Source organism: Corythoichthys intestinalis, chromosome 5, assembly GCF_030265065.1.
Source record: "Corythoichthys intestinalis isolate RoL2023-P3 chromosome 5, ASM3026506v1, whole genome shotgun sequence".
In the NCBI taxonomy this organism is placed as follows: Eukaryota; Metazoa; Chordata; class Actinopteri; order Syngnathiformes; family Syngnathidae; genus Corythoichthys; species Corythoichthys intestinalis.
In genome coordinates, this window is record NC_080399.1 from 10,745,750 (window position 1) to 10,760,324 (window position 14,575).

At 39.7% G+C, this 14,575-nt stretch overlaps 1 protein-coding gene across 3 annotated transcripts in view; it reads left to right on the top strand.

Moving 5' to 3' along the window:
• fkbp16 (FKBP prolyl isomerase 16) overlaps positions 1-14,575 on the top strand; it is a 168,858-nt gene that overhangs the window by 131,675 nt on the left and 22,608 nt on the right. For all 3 annotated transcript variants that reach the window (XM_057836243.1, XM_057836240.1, XM_057836241.1), the window contains 3 exons: positions 5,697-5,914; positions 9,927-10,108; positions 13,333-13,410. In XM_057836243.1, the coding sequence (XP_057692226.1) occupies positions 5,697-5,914; positions 9,927-10,108; positions 13,333-13,410 (478 nt within the window). The remainder of the gene's footprint in view (positions 1-5,696; positions 5,915-9,926; positions 10,109-13,332; positions 13,411-14,575) is intronic.

The window sequence follows — 14,575 nt, forward strand, 5'->3', positions numbered from 1 at the left end:
TGACATCTGTCATATGGCGGAAAACACAGACAAGACTGAAAAAGCAGTTTCTGCTCTTGCACTCCTCTTTAAAAGACACTGCTATATTTTAAGCCAAAAGAACTGTTGTGTTTGATAGAACAATGTCTATATGCTGCCATAGCAGATTCATGGCGCATTAAGCCCTGGAACTATTTTTAATTTGTCAATTTTACCCTGGAAACCCCCGTTTACAGACGTCGCGCAACCGCTTTTGTTTCAACCCAGCCATAAAACGAAGGTAATTAATTATATTTATTATTCAAAATGTCTGTCATTTTAGCTTAAAATCATTAATTGATGTCTAATATTTCGTTTAAAAAAAAAAAAAAAAGACTTTAAAAAATTATTCACTCGCATATTTTAAACTTTTAAATAAATTATGTCACAATGAAAAAAATGGCGTCTGTAAAAAAGTCACGGACATCTACCTCATAACTATCGCTTAAGTGTATTTTTTTTTTTTTGTTACAGTCGCAGTTTCTCCGATATGTTAAATGATAAATAATCGATCCGAACAAAGAAAAATTGAAAAAAATTAAAAATGTTTAAAAGGGTGAATACAGTGGGGCAAATAAGTATTTAGTCAACCACTAATTGTGCAAGTTCTCCCACTTGTAAATATTAGAGAGGCCTGTAATTGTCAACATGGGTAAACCTCAACCATGAGAGACAGAATGTGGGGAAAAAAAACAGAAAATCACATTGTTTGATTTTTGAAAAATTTATTCGTAAATCATGATGGAAAATAAGTATTTGGTCAATACCAAAAGTTCATCTCAGTACTTTGTTATGTACCCTTTGTTGGCAATAACGGAGGCCAAATGTTTTCTGTAACTCTTCACAAGCTTTTCACACACTGTTGCTGGTATTTTGGCCCATTCCTCCATGCAGATCTCCTCTAGAGCAGTGATGTTTTGGGGCTGTGCTTGGGCAACACGGACTTTCAACTCCCTCCTCACCCCGTGGCATCAAAATGATAAGAAGAACGGTGAGCAAAAATCCCAGAACCACACGGGGGACCTAGTGAATGACCTACAGAGTGCTGGGACCACAGTAACAAAGGCTACTATCAGTAACACAATGCGCCGCCAAATCCTGCACTGCCAGACGTGTCCCCCTGTTGACACCAGTACACGTCCAGGCCCGTCTGCGGTTTGCTAGAGAGCATTTGGATGATCCAGAAGAGGACTGGGAGAATGTGTTATGGTCAGATGAAACCAAAATAGAACTTTTTGGTAGAAACACAGGTTCTCGTGTTTTGAGGCAAAAGAATACTGAATTGCACCATACCCACTGTGAAGCATGGCGGTGGAAACATCATGCTTTGGGGCTGTATTTCTGCAAAGGGACCAGGACGACTGATCTGTGTAAAGGAAAGAATGAATGGGGCCATGTATCGAGAGATTTTGAATGAAAATCTCCTTCCATCAGCAAGGGCATTGAAGATGAGACGTGGCTGGGTCTTTCAGCATGACAATGATTCCAAAAACACAGCCAGCGCAACAAAGGAGTGGCTTTGTATGAAGCATTTCAAGGTCCTGGAGTGGCCTAGCCAGTCTCCAGATCTCAACCCCATAGAAAATCTATGGAGGAAGTTGAAAGTCCGTGTTGCCCAACGACAGCCAAAAACATCACTGCTCTAGAGGAGATCTGCATGGAGGAATGGGCCAAAATACAAGCAACAGTGTGTAAAAGGTTGTGAAGAGTTATAGAAAACGTTTGGCCTCCGTTATTGCCAACAAAGGGTATATAACAAAGTATTGAGATGAACTTTTGGTATTGACCAAATACTTATTTTCCACCATGATTTGCAAATAAATTCTTTAAAAATCAAACTACTGTCATGTACGAGACGGAGGACCCAGTTGCGTATCGCAGACACAGGATTTTATTGATGTTGACAGGCAAGGGAAAACTATCAGGTCAAGCGATAATGACAAGTTGACATGCAGATCTATGTTGGATCGCTGACGACCTGACACTGGATGTTTAGGTTTATATAGTGTTCTCAGTTATTCTTTATGACATAATAAAGGGCTTTGTGATGCATGAGTGTGAAGCAATATGATGAAACATTACTAGCTGAAATATTACACATGCAAGAAGATGAAACATTAATGGCAGAAACATTAATACGTGACAACTACGTGATTTTCAGTTTTTTTTTTTCCACATTCTGTCTCTCATGGTTGAGGTTTACCCATGTTGACAATTACAGGCCTCTCTAATATTTACAAGTGGGAGAACTTGCACAATTAGTGGTTGACTAAATACTTATTTGCCCCACTGTATATGAAAAAGAAACTCTCGACCCACTCCTTGATGTCTGCGATTTTTGCATCGCGACCCTTGTTACATTTCCATGTTTCACCCATAAAATCCCCCCAAAATCCAGCTGTCGCCATTCACAGCTGTGTCTTGACACTGTGATACATGGAGTTTTTGGATCGAAACAAGTTAAGTACGCGATAATATCTTGTTAAAGTCATAGTGTCTGTAATTCTGCTGACGCGTGATCTCACCTCCAAATAGGGTTTTGCTGTTTAAAAAACATTTTTTTTTAAAATGCCCTCCTGTTCAAAATTTTTCTTCCCCCAGAAAATTGAGATTTTAAGCTTTCCAATGATGTATCACTCAGAGCAGAACTTTAAGTCACCTGAGTGTTTTACACCATATATTACTGCCCATGATAGTGTTGTGTCATGTCATAATTATGATGGTGTTACGGCAGTCTTATTACGCTGCTGTCAAATAATAGTGTTACTTATTAACCCAATACGGTATTAAATGTTTCTTTATTTTAGCTTTTACACGAGTGAAATCTTTGTCTACTCTACCAACCTCTGGTTGCACATTCCATTACCATTGTAACGCTAAAGCAACAATTCATCCACTCAGCTCCGCCCATACACAAGTCTTGATTTGTTATGACTGTACATAGATATTTTTACATGAGGGAAATGAAGAATTTTCCCAGGCAGAATCGCTATTACAAGAGGCATGACCTGACTTAACTTCCACAATTTATAAGTGCTCATCAGCCACTGTCTAGGCAGCCTGTGAGGCAGCTTTGTGTACCGCGTGGTCACGAGAGTCAAACGAGTGAAAAGCAAATTGACTTTCCTCCAGGGAGACTTGAGGGTAAGATGAAGCCGCATTACGCCTTGCAGCAGTTTCAAAATGTGGTCGGTTCAGACCAGCTTTTAAAAGGCGTGAACTGTTTGGCAAAGCTTCTAATAGATACTCTGAACACCTTTTCTTTCATGAGCACCACACCTAATATTTACGAGGTTGTAACCATTTAGTCATAATGGAAAATTGGCACCTTTATGGAGAAGGTTTTGTATGCATAGAATCAGAATCGTGTACTTTGTGTTGACGATCATCCAGAATCCTTTGTTACCGTTGAACTTCCTGAAATACTTTGGTATTATAAACAGAGGTGGGTAGGGTAGCCAAAAACCTTACTCAAGTAAGAGTAGTGTTACTTCAAAATAATATTACTCAAGTAAAAGTAGTCATCCAAAAAATGTACTCGAATATAAGTAAAAAAGTATTTGGTGAAAAGCATACTCAAGTAATGAGTAACATAGTGCGTAACTGCTTACGATGTTTTATTTTTATTTATTTATTTTTTTTTTAACAATGATATTTTTTTTCCTCAGTACAAAATTATATGAATTGTTATTGTCATACTGTACTATAACTAGAGGCCAACAATTAATCGATAACCATCATATTGAAATGGAAGGAGCATCAGACCACTGCAAATCTACCAAGACCGTCCTTCCAAACTTTCTTCTCAAACAAGGAGAAAACTGATCAGAGATGCAGCCAAGAGGCCCATGATCACTCTGGATGAACTGCAGAGATCTACAGCTGAGGTGGGAGAGTCTGTCCATAGGACAACAATCAGTCGTACACTGCACAAATCTGGCCTTTATGGAAGAGTGGCAAGAAGAAAGCCATTTCTCAAAGATATCCATAAAAAGTCTCGTTTAAAGTTTGCCACAAGCCACCTGGGAGACACACCAAACATGTGGAAGAAGGTGCTCTGGTCAGATGAAACCAAAATTGAACTTTTTGGCCACAATGCAAAACGATATGTTTGGCGTAAAAGCAACACAGCTCATCACCTTGAACACACCATCCCCACTGTCAAACATGGTGGTGGCAGCATCATGGTTTGGGCCTGCTTTTCTTCAGCAGGGACAGGGAAGATGGTTAAAATTGACGGGAAGATGGATGCAGCCAAATACAGGAACATTCTGGAAGAAAAGATGTTGGTATCTGCACAAGACCTGAGACTGGGACGGAGATTTATCTTCCAACAGGACAATGATCCAAAACATAAAGCCAAATCTACAATGGAATGGTTAAAAAATAAACGTATCCAGGTGTTAGAATCGAATCGAGAATCTGTGGAAAGAGCTGAAGACTGCTGTTCACAAACACTCTCCATCCAACCTCACTGAGCTCGAGCTGTTTTGCAAGGGAGAATGGGCAAGAATGTCAGTCTCTCGATGTGCAAAACTGATAGAAACATACCCCAAGCGACTTGCAGCTGTAATTGGAGCAAAAGGTGGCGCTACAAAGTATTAACACAAGGGGGCCGAATAATATTGCACGCCCCACTTTTCAGTTTTTTATTTGTTAAAAAAGTTTAAATTATCCAATAAATTTTGTTCCACTTCACGATTGTGTCCCACTTGTTGCTGATTCTTGACAAAAAATTAAAATTTTATATCTTAATGTTTGAAGCCTGAAATGTGGCGAAAGGTTGCAAGGTTCAAGGGGGCCGAATACTTTTGCAAGGCACTGTATATATGATATTTCTAATATATACTATATATATAATTGCTAATATTAAAAAATATTACTATTGAAAAATAGCCACTTGCCCTATAAAGGCTTAATTTTCTTAAGTGTCCACTTTAAATAGCTGTCCATTGTCCCTTAAAGGATTAATATGTGCAAATTGCTACGGACATGTTTTGCTAATCTAGTTGGGCTGTAACAAGTTTTGCTCTGGCAACCAATCAGAGGACAGACAAATCCTAATTTGAAAATCTGATTGGTAAAAGAAACATTCTAATCCTAATGTAGTTAATTTATTTGGGTCATAATATTGATTCTAATAGATAAGGTGAACATGAAAACACAGAGAAGCTGAAGTCTGATTGGAAAAAAAAAAGCATTTATTTGGAACAAAAATGAGAATTTAGCTCAATTCTCTATTTTACTTATGTTTGCACATTGTACAGCCAACTCAGAAGGAACCCTAATAACAAAGATCATATAATAGATGCTAAAGTAACCATAAAGCCATGGTCAGCTGAGCTCTAAAAGGGGATCCTCCCACTTCGCTAAGGCTTTTGAGCTTCGTAATACTTTCGAGTTCGGTGTTGTGTGTGCATCATTGCTTATATAACAATCAGCCAATAAGAAGTTACACTAACAGTCAAGCATCAGCCCCAAGCCAGCGTGTCGTTGAGGAAGTTAACTAGCTTAGTGCATCTATTGATCCAGTGCATCTATTGATCCAGACAAACTCACTCATTGATTTTTTTTTTTTTTTCTTAAATAAGCTGTCTTGACCAGAGGGCAGTTACCTCAATGGTTAAACACTTGGCCTTCTGTTACAATATTGATTTCGATGCTTGTGTGTTTTCCAGAGAGCCTGACATCCCCGCATGGGCTCCTCTGCTCTACCAGCTGCAGCTGCTGGACATCACAGATAAACCAGATCCACTGAATATGCCAGTATCGGATCGCATCCGCATCGGAAACCAGAAGCGAGAGCGAGGGAACTTCCATTTCCAGAGAGAGGAGTATAGCATGGCCGCGCGAGCCTACTGTATGGCTCTGGATGTCCTTACCACTTGTGGCAGAGGTAATGGAAATTGGAATTCAGGTGAAGTTAGTTTTAGAGGTGAACCAACTTGTTCAAGAAAGCTGCTGTTTAGCAGTTGCACTGTATAACTTAAGGGTATGAGTGCTAGCTAAGTGGCAACAAACCATAAGAAGCAGCAGATGATAAACAATTCCTCATCTAAGTTAAAGTTCAATTTAAAATGAATCATAAAACAAAGAATTATATAGTTTGTATTCAACAAAAACACGTTAACGTTGTCTAATGAACAGCTGTTTTCTAGCTAAATGCTAACCCACAATGTGGATAACAAAACTAGCGTATGCTAGGGATTTCAGACCGATGGCAGCCATCTTGGATTCTATTCTGAAAAATCACCATTTCTTTAAATAGGCTCATAAGTAATGACCTGGCCTGTGAAAATCAATGCAAACTCAGTCAGCGACGATTATACTTGATAAGTAGTTTCTCTTTGAATAATCATGAAGTCTTGCGTGCCGAATCGGATGTGTGTAACATACTGTATGTAAATTACGAAACGTAAATTGTGCTGGTTGGAATCTATAAGGGAATCGTTAGATAAGCTGCCAAACAATTCCATGGAATCGGAACCCACGGAACCGGTAGCTCTGAGTGAGTGGGCGAGTTAGCTAGATATCTTAGCATTGTTTATGCTTTTAAATAATCTCTACAGAGGCAACGCCTGCGTGTATCATCTTTTCTGTTGTTGTTGTGTGTTTTCCACCCGCGATCGGACACTTAGAGCCAGTTGTGTGGTTGTTTGAACGATGTGCTAATGATAGCGAACGCATGCTAACCTGTTACTTATTACTAATAGTACCAAATTATCATTTATTTACGTTGATGCGAACCTGTTTTCTATCGAGGACCAAATTGATTCAGCAAATTATACGGACGTCCAGCATTGTCTTTTGCGAGTTCGCTGTATAGCCAGGACAGGCCGTAGCGTAGGACAGTATATTCACATTTCGTTGTTCATGCACTGTACACTGTACATTTATTTAGCATGTTGTTCTCTATTGTATTTTTATATTAAATTGCCTTTCAAGATGACATGTCTGTTCTATGTGTTGGATTTTATCAAGTAAATTTCCCCCCAAAATTCGACTTATACTCCGGTGCGACTTGTATATCTTTTTTTTCTCTTCGTTGGGCATTTTATGGCTGGATCGACTTATACTCAGGAGCGACTTGTAGTCCGAAAATCACGGGAATGTAATTTTCTGCCACACATTGCCGGTCCGTGAAAAAAAGGCCCACATCACACCGGTCCGTGGTGCAAAAAAGATTGGGGACCACTGCTTTACAGGGCAGGCCAAAAGTACATGAAGTCTACACTTGTACATTTAATTTGTGTTTAACTACATTTTCAGACATCCGGAATAGGGATGTCCCGATCCAGGTTTTTGCACTTCCGATCCGATACCGATACTGGCCGATACCGACCTATCTGAGCATGTGTTAAAGTTTAAAGTTATTTAGCCTCCTTACTTAGTTGTCAGACTCATGTTGAAAAAGGTTTTAGTACTCTTGATAACAACTAGCCAGCTGAATTAGGTGAGTTTGAATAACACACAACGGTTGGTAACAAGAAACTGACCTGTTTATTCAGTGACAAACACCAAACATTATAAATAACAAACAGAAATGGCATAGTCAGTCAGTAAAACGCGCAAATAATATTGTAAACTGTCTTAAAAAAGCAAAACACACCAACAACCTCTGTGGAAAATCCCACAAATCCCCCAAGCTATTAGATGCTTTTAATGTTTCGTGCATTAGTTACAAAAAATGTATAAAAAGCCTCTCAGGTTTAAATAAACTACTATTTCAGTATCAAGTTAACATTTTAAAACAGTAAATAAAATACTAAAGTCCCTATTCTGTATCAGCAGCTTTAAACTACATTCAATTCATTTAATTTTGCGAATCAACTGTTAAAGTTGTTAAAATTGCTCCCGTTATTCCATAATTTCCCTTCTGTGTACTTTCGACATGTGAAAGTTTTAAAACTGTTTTGAAGATAGATTCAAGTCAAGATTTTGCCGATTTAGGAATATTTTAGATAAAAAGTTAATTAGGTTCGCTTGAAGGTTCACAACATCCTACTAGGGAAGTCTTCTGCTTTAAGATGGCGGCTGTTTACTAACGCATCTGGTTTTCAATACTTCAATGTTGCTAACGCAGTCGAGTCTGTCGTTTTGCATCTAGTTCTATATACATATGATATCTATTATCTACAGTAAAACGACGTTGACGTAGTTTGTAGCGGCTGTCAGCAGCAGTCAGGTATTTTTGTGTTTTTTTTCCAGCGGCATGAGTTGAGCTAAAGCCATGAGTTGAGCATTGGCAATATGTTTACTTTGGGGACGCAATGCAGTCAGTTTCTCATTGCGTCCCGAAGACCACGCTGTGTATTAGTTCTGCTTTACTAGACATATTCCAATAATCGGAATTTGGATGTTTGTGAATCATTCTCGAATCTTCCACGGCCGAATCGCTCAAGGATGTAATGACGGCTGGGCGTGTTGTACCGTGGTTCCAAGTGTTGGATGGTGCGTCTTTACTCACGAGAGATAATGGCTCGTCATCCAGAATTAATTCTTCGGCAATGACTCTTGTTATTCCCTGGGCTTTGGGACTGTCGAATGCCAGTTTGTCACGCATAGCAAAAGTTTCTGCCAGTGTTAGTTGCGTAGGACCTTTCTTTTTGTCTTCGGTTTTCTTAACATACTCCTCATATTGTTCGTGGTGGTATTTCGCAAAATGCTTGATTAGGTTGGTTGTATTAAAACTTCTTACAGCTTTACCACTACGCCTGACTTTATTGTGGCATATGTTGCACTCTGCCTCTTCGTCTTTGTCGTCCTTTAAGGTGAAATGCTCCCACACAGCTGACATTTTTAAGGATAAAGTCTCTCGGTAAATTGGGAGGCGGTAATGTAAATATAGTGTGTAGAAGGTGTGCCGTAAAATGCGAACCGGATTTTGGGGAAACCGAAGCAAAAACTGGAATGGATTATGTAAATCGGTGCACTGGAAAACCCGGACCGGACTTTTTAAAAAACTGGATCGGAAGTCTGGATCCATGTTGGCCGATCTGATACCGATGCACATTTTTTTGCCCATATCGGCGTCCGAGCCGATCCGAATATCGGATCGGGACATCTCTAATCCGGAATTCCAAAAACACATTTCAAGGAGAGGTTTATCGAGCTGATTAACCATGGTTGAAAGTCACCAAATAGTACAAAGTGGATTGAACCAACCAGCCGCATTATGAATCCCATATCAAATTTGACAGCCACGACATAAAAATCGAGTGCTGTGGTAATTGTGCCTAATTGTTTCTGCATAATCAACTGCTGTATTATTCTTAATGTCACTAATCGTCGCTAGGGAAGGCCTCTGAGAAATACGTGAGCGTCGACCGATGCTTGAACTGCCTGGTAATTGGTTAATGATGTGCAGGGAGCGAGCGCATGAACTCATTGACGGGTTTGCTATCGAGGGCATAAAGATCACATCATTAACGCAGATGAGAAGACACCAGAAGTGAACACGTATCACATACATGGAAAGCAGTCACGTGCACCGTAACTGTTTCAGTGCCTTTGACGTTACTAGACGTCCAATCCCTTTTGACTGGGATGAGCGAATGAACCACTCAAAATGGATTGGACTTCTAATCACATCAATGATGGCCAGTTTTTGCAACTGCAAATTTCGTTCTACCAAAATTAAACTGTTGTGATTGACATACTGATATCTCTCATAAATAACTGAGTATTAACTATTGAGCTGTTAGGCCCGCTAACAACATCTCATTACCGGGGTCACTGCAGTACTCGCACAGTCGGTTGAACTTTAATGATAAAACTACAGCAAAGTGGCAAAGCACTGCACCAGTTAGAGAAGGAGCTGCCCCTATAATGACACCCGCAGGGACGTCTCCATTGCGCGACGGTGACTTACTCAACCCTGCTCTGTTCTGTGTCTGAAACGTCTTCAGATGCTGGTGACTGTGGCGCCAAGGAGGAAGAGCAGGAAGTGCACGACTACAGGGTGAAGTGTTTGAACAACCTGGCCACTGCTCAGCTCAAACTGGAGAAGTACAACGAGGCGCTGCACACTAGCCGTGACGTCCTGGCCCTCGACCCCAACAATGTCAAGTCTCTCTATAGGGCAGGAAAGGTGGAGTACTGTAATTTCCCTGAATATAAGGCGCACCCGTGTATAATGCGCACCCCAAATTTACTTGTAAAATCTAGGTGAAATTATTAGGCTCGAGCATTTACGTCACAGCAGCACGGGATCATGCGAGATTTGCGACAACCCAGCCATTTCGGAAGCACGTCTGCATCACGGGACATTTAAACTTAACGGCAAATACAATTCATTTACGAGTGCCAAAGATGGAAAAAAGTAAGGAAAACTTGCCAGTTCGATACAGAGACAAACTTGTTACCACGGCGAAGGACAGATATGTGAGCAATTTTAAGGATGTGAACAATGTTGACCCTTACGAGCAAGCCGAACACAAATGGAATAAAGATGTCGACAAGCTTCCACCACTACACGAAACTGACATCGTGTTGTATTTAGTGTTTGGTGTAAGTTATTATACTCATCAGCAATTCCGAAACTACAAATCGCTACAAAGCTACGAACAGTTTTGCTGCGGATGGGTGCAGGATCTGCACATTATGACCATAGCAAACGGCAACACCATCTTTCTAGCAAAGGTAGGCAATGTGTGTTTACATTAGAATGTGACCACGGATGTACACATTTTTTGTTGCAGAAAATGTAGTCTGTGTACGAATTCTTTGCCACTCTCCTCACGTCAAAATATTACAGCTTTTTCATTTAGCAACGACAGGAATTATGTCTTATGAAGACAATGCACATGTATGCATGCTAGTTGTTTAGCTGTAGCTATAGCTAACAACAGGCCGACTTAGGGCATAAAGTTACCGAAATTTGCGTAAACAAACGAAATTAACTTACCGGAGTGGAAGTGCATTGAGCAAACTGTGTGTAACTGGAGAATCAAACGTTATGCCCTTCCTTCTGATCGAGGCCACCCATGCCATTCTTCGACGTTTGGTAAGTTCAGATATGACCTTTCCCTCGCCTTTTCTCCATGTAGGGATCCGGAAGAAACTCAATGGTGTTCCTTCGAGCTGTACATTCTCCTTTCTATTCGATCGGTTGTTGCAATTCTTTACTGCACAATAATTTCCAACCGTTTTTAAAGAGCGACCTGTGTTGAAATGCCTCACTGTTTATGTTTACCGCTTCCATAATGGCGATAGCGGCGGAAACCTCGCGAGTGCCACGTCATACGCTCGAGCCTAATTGTACCCGTTTATAACGCGCACCCTAATTTTAGCACCAATAAATAGAAGAATACAAGAAAACAGAGCTCGTTTACAGATACAGAAATGTCATTTTACTGAATGGTGAAACACAGCACAAGCATAGCATATTGGTAGTTCAAAACATTACCATAAACTGACAATATTTACGGTAATAATATGATTTGACAACTTCTCCAACTTACCAGAATCTAGGAGAAAACAAAACAGATGTGACTTTTCTTTTAAAGGCTGCTGTATAACTTGCTCGTTTCATCATGATGAATACATGTTTCTTCCATGGATTGATACGGTAAAATGAAAGTGAGAACGTAAGTCGGAAACCCGAGAGAGCCCATCGCTGTCGACACGACAGTAACAATAGGATCGCTCGATCGGCATCCCGATCGATTGGGTCCGATCACGTCGTTTTCAAAGTATCGGAATCGGCAAAAAAATATCGGCCATGCCTTTTTTAATTTTTTTTTTTTTTTTAATTAAATCATTTTCTAATTGTATTTAACGTTACAGACATAATATGTTTCACTCTTCCAGAGTTATCAAATTTATCCTAATAACGGCGGTAATTAATTTTTAAAAAAATGTATCACGTTAAAATATTTAACGCAATTAATGCATGCGCTGCACAACCCACTCACGCATTGTCGCGCTCAATCTATAATGGCGAGAGAGATAAAAGGCAGCGTAAAATGAGTAGAGTGAATTTTGGCAGCCTTTGGAGCCTTTTTTTAAATGGCTAAAGCCTTACAATCCCTCTCCCTACGATTATAAATATCATGGGAAGCAATGTGGGGAAGCAAGGTAGCAATTGATCTTTATCTTAACATCTTATGTTATGTTATGTATATCAATTGGTAGCACTACGCGCAGTCATGGTTCCACTTCCCATCATGCATTTGGGCATGACTACAGTATCATTTACTGAAAGCTCAACAAATACACTAGATGGCAATATTTAGTCACAATATACAAAGTTACAAGTCTTTCTATCCATGGGTACCTCTCACAAAAAGAATGTTGATAATATACAAAGTCACAAGTCTTTCTATCCGCGGATCCCTCTCACAGAAAGAATGTTAATAATGTAAATGCCATCTTGAGGATTTATTGTCATAATAAAAAAATACAGTACTTATGTACTGTATGTTGAATGTATATATTCGTCCGAGTTTTATTCATTTTTTTCTTAATGCATTGCCAAAATGTATATGATCGGGAAAAATTATCGGGAATTATTGGAATTAAATCGGGAGCAAAAAAAAGCAATCGGATCGGTAGATACTCAAACTAAAACGATCGGGATCGGATCGGGAGCAAAAAAACATGATCGGAAAAACCCTAATAGGAACCATTGTTATTTGGGTTTGAGTTTCCCGAGGGACAGATATAGTTGACGGACACACACAGGAAGTCTGTGTTGTTACGTTTGTTTTGGTCCGAGTTGCGGAGCTGCAATAAACGTTGACTCAAATGAGTTCAAGAAACTAAATTCTGTGCTTTATGAAGAGTGAAAAAAGCAGAATTTAATACAGATGAAATCAATCGGCCGATCAGAGTGAAGTATTACTGAAACAAAATGGTGACGTCACGTACCGTAATGGTCGGCAACGGATCACCACATACGTTTCTTCAACACAACGTGGCCGTTTCAATAAAAAAAAATCGGTTTATATATATATACACACACACATATATATATATATATTTCTGCCTCCATCCATGTACCCGTTTGTAATGCGCCCCATGATTTTACAAGTTGATTTGGGGGGAAAAAAGTGCGCGTTATATTCGGGAAATTACTGCTGTGCTAAGCTGTGACCAGCCCTTGTACAAAGTGAGAAGGCTTCTACATTCACTTTGACGGCAACATGTATATTTGCTTAAAACCGATAATGAAAAACCGATGTCGATATAATCCAATATCGTTTTAAAATTCTTTTGTCGGCCGACAACTCTAGAAATGACCCCTCAGTCAGGATTCTCTGCTGTAAGGGTTTTAAATGGAGTTCTCCTGAACGTGATGCTCTGTTTTCTCAGATTTTGTCAGACTTGAGTCAATACAAAGAGGCCATGGAGCTGCTCAAGAAGGCCTTGAAACTGGAACCGACCACCAAGGTGAGACAAAATCAAACCAACATTTCATATGAGGTAAAACGATAGTCATTGATTTTAGTCTAAAACAGATGGGATCCGAACTACTAGGAATTATTAAAAAAATATTATCATTATTTTAATATTGTTTTTACAAGAAGGTTGGGTTCAGCCTACATTATGGTGCAATTCTTAGCTTCAACACTAGATGGCACTAATCACTTAAGAAGTGCCTTTCCAGTAGCTCAGGTGTCAAACACTGACATGTTGAAATCAGAGTAGAAAACTGTATTGTTTCAGTTGGTGAATGAGACCAGTAATACCAGCAGTCCTCCTGAGTCTCATTCTTCATTTGATATGTATTTACATATACAGTGGGGCAAATAAGTATTTAGTCAACCACTAATTGTGCAAGTTCTCTCACTTGAAAATATTAGAGAGGCCTGTAATTGTCAACATGGGTAAACCTCAACCATGAGGGACAGAATGTGAAAAAAAAACAACTGAAAATCACATTATTTGATTTTTAAAGAATTTATTGGCAAATCATGGTGGAAAATAAGTATTTGGTCAATACCAAAACTTAATCTCATTACTTTGTTATGTACCCTTTGTTGGCGATAACAGAGGCCAAACGTTTTCTGTAACTCTTCACAAGCTTTTCACACACTGTTGCTGGTATTTTGGTCCATTCCTCCATGCAGATCTCCTCTAGAGCAGTTATGTTTTGGGGCTGTTGTTGGGCAACACGGACTTTCAACTCCCTCCACAGATTTTCTATGGGGTTGAGATCTGGAGACTGACTAGGCCACTCCAGGACCTTGAAATGCTTCTTACGAGGCCACTCCTTTATTGTCCTAGCTGTATGTTTGGGATCATTGTCATGCTGAAAGACCCAGCCACGTCTCATCTTCAATGCCCTTGTTGATGGAAGGAGATTTTCACTCAAAATCTCTCGATACATGGCCTATTCATTCTTTCCTTTACACAGATCAGTAGTCCTGGTCCATTTGCAGAAAAACAGCCATAAAAGCGTGATGTTTCCACCCCCATGCTTCACAGTGGGTATGGTGTTCTTTGGATGCAATTCAGTATTCTTTCTCCTCCAAACAGGAGAACCTGTGTTTCTACCAAAAAGTTCTATTTTGGTTTCATCTGACCATAACACATTCTCCCAGTCCTCTTCTGG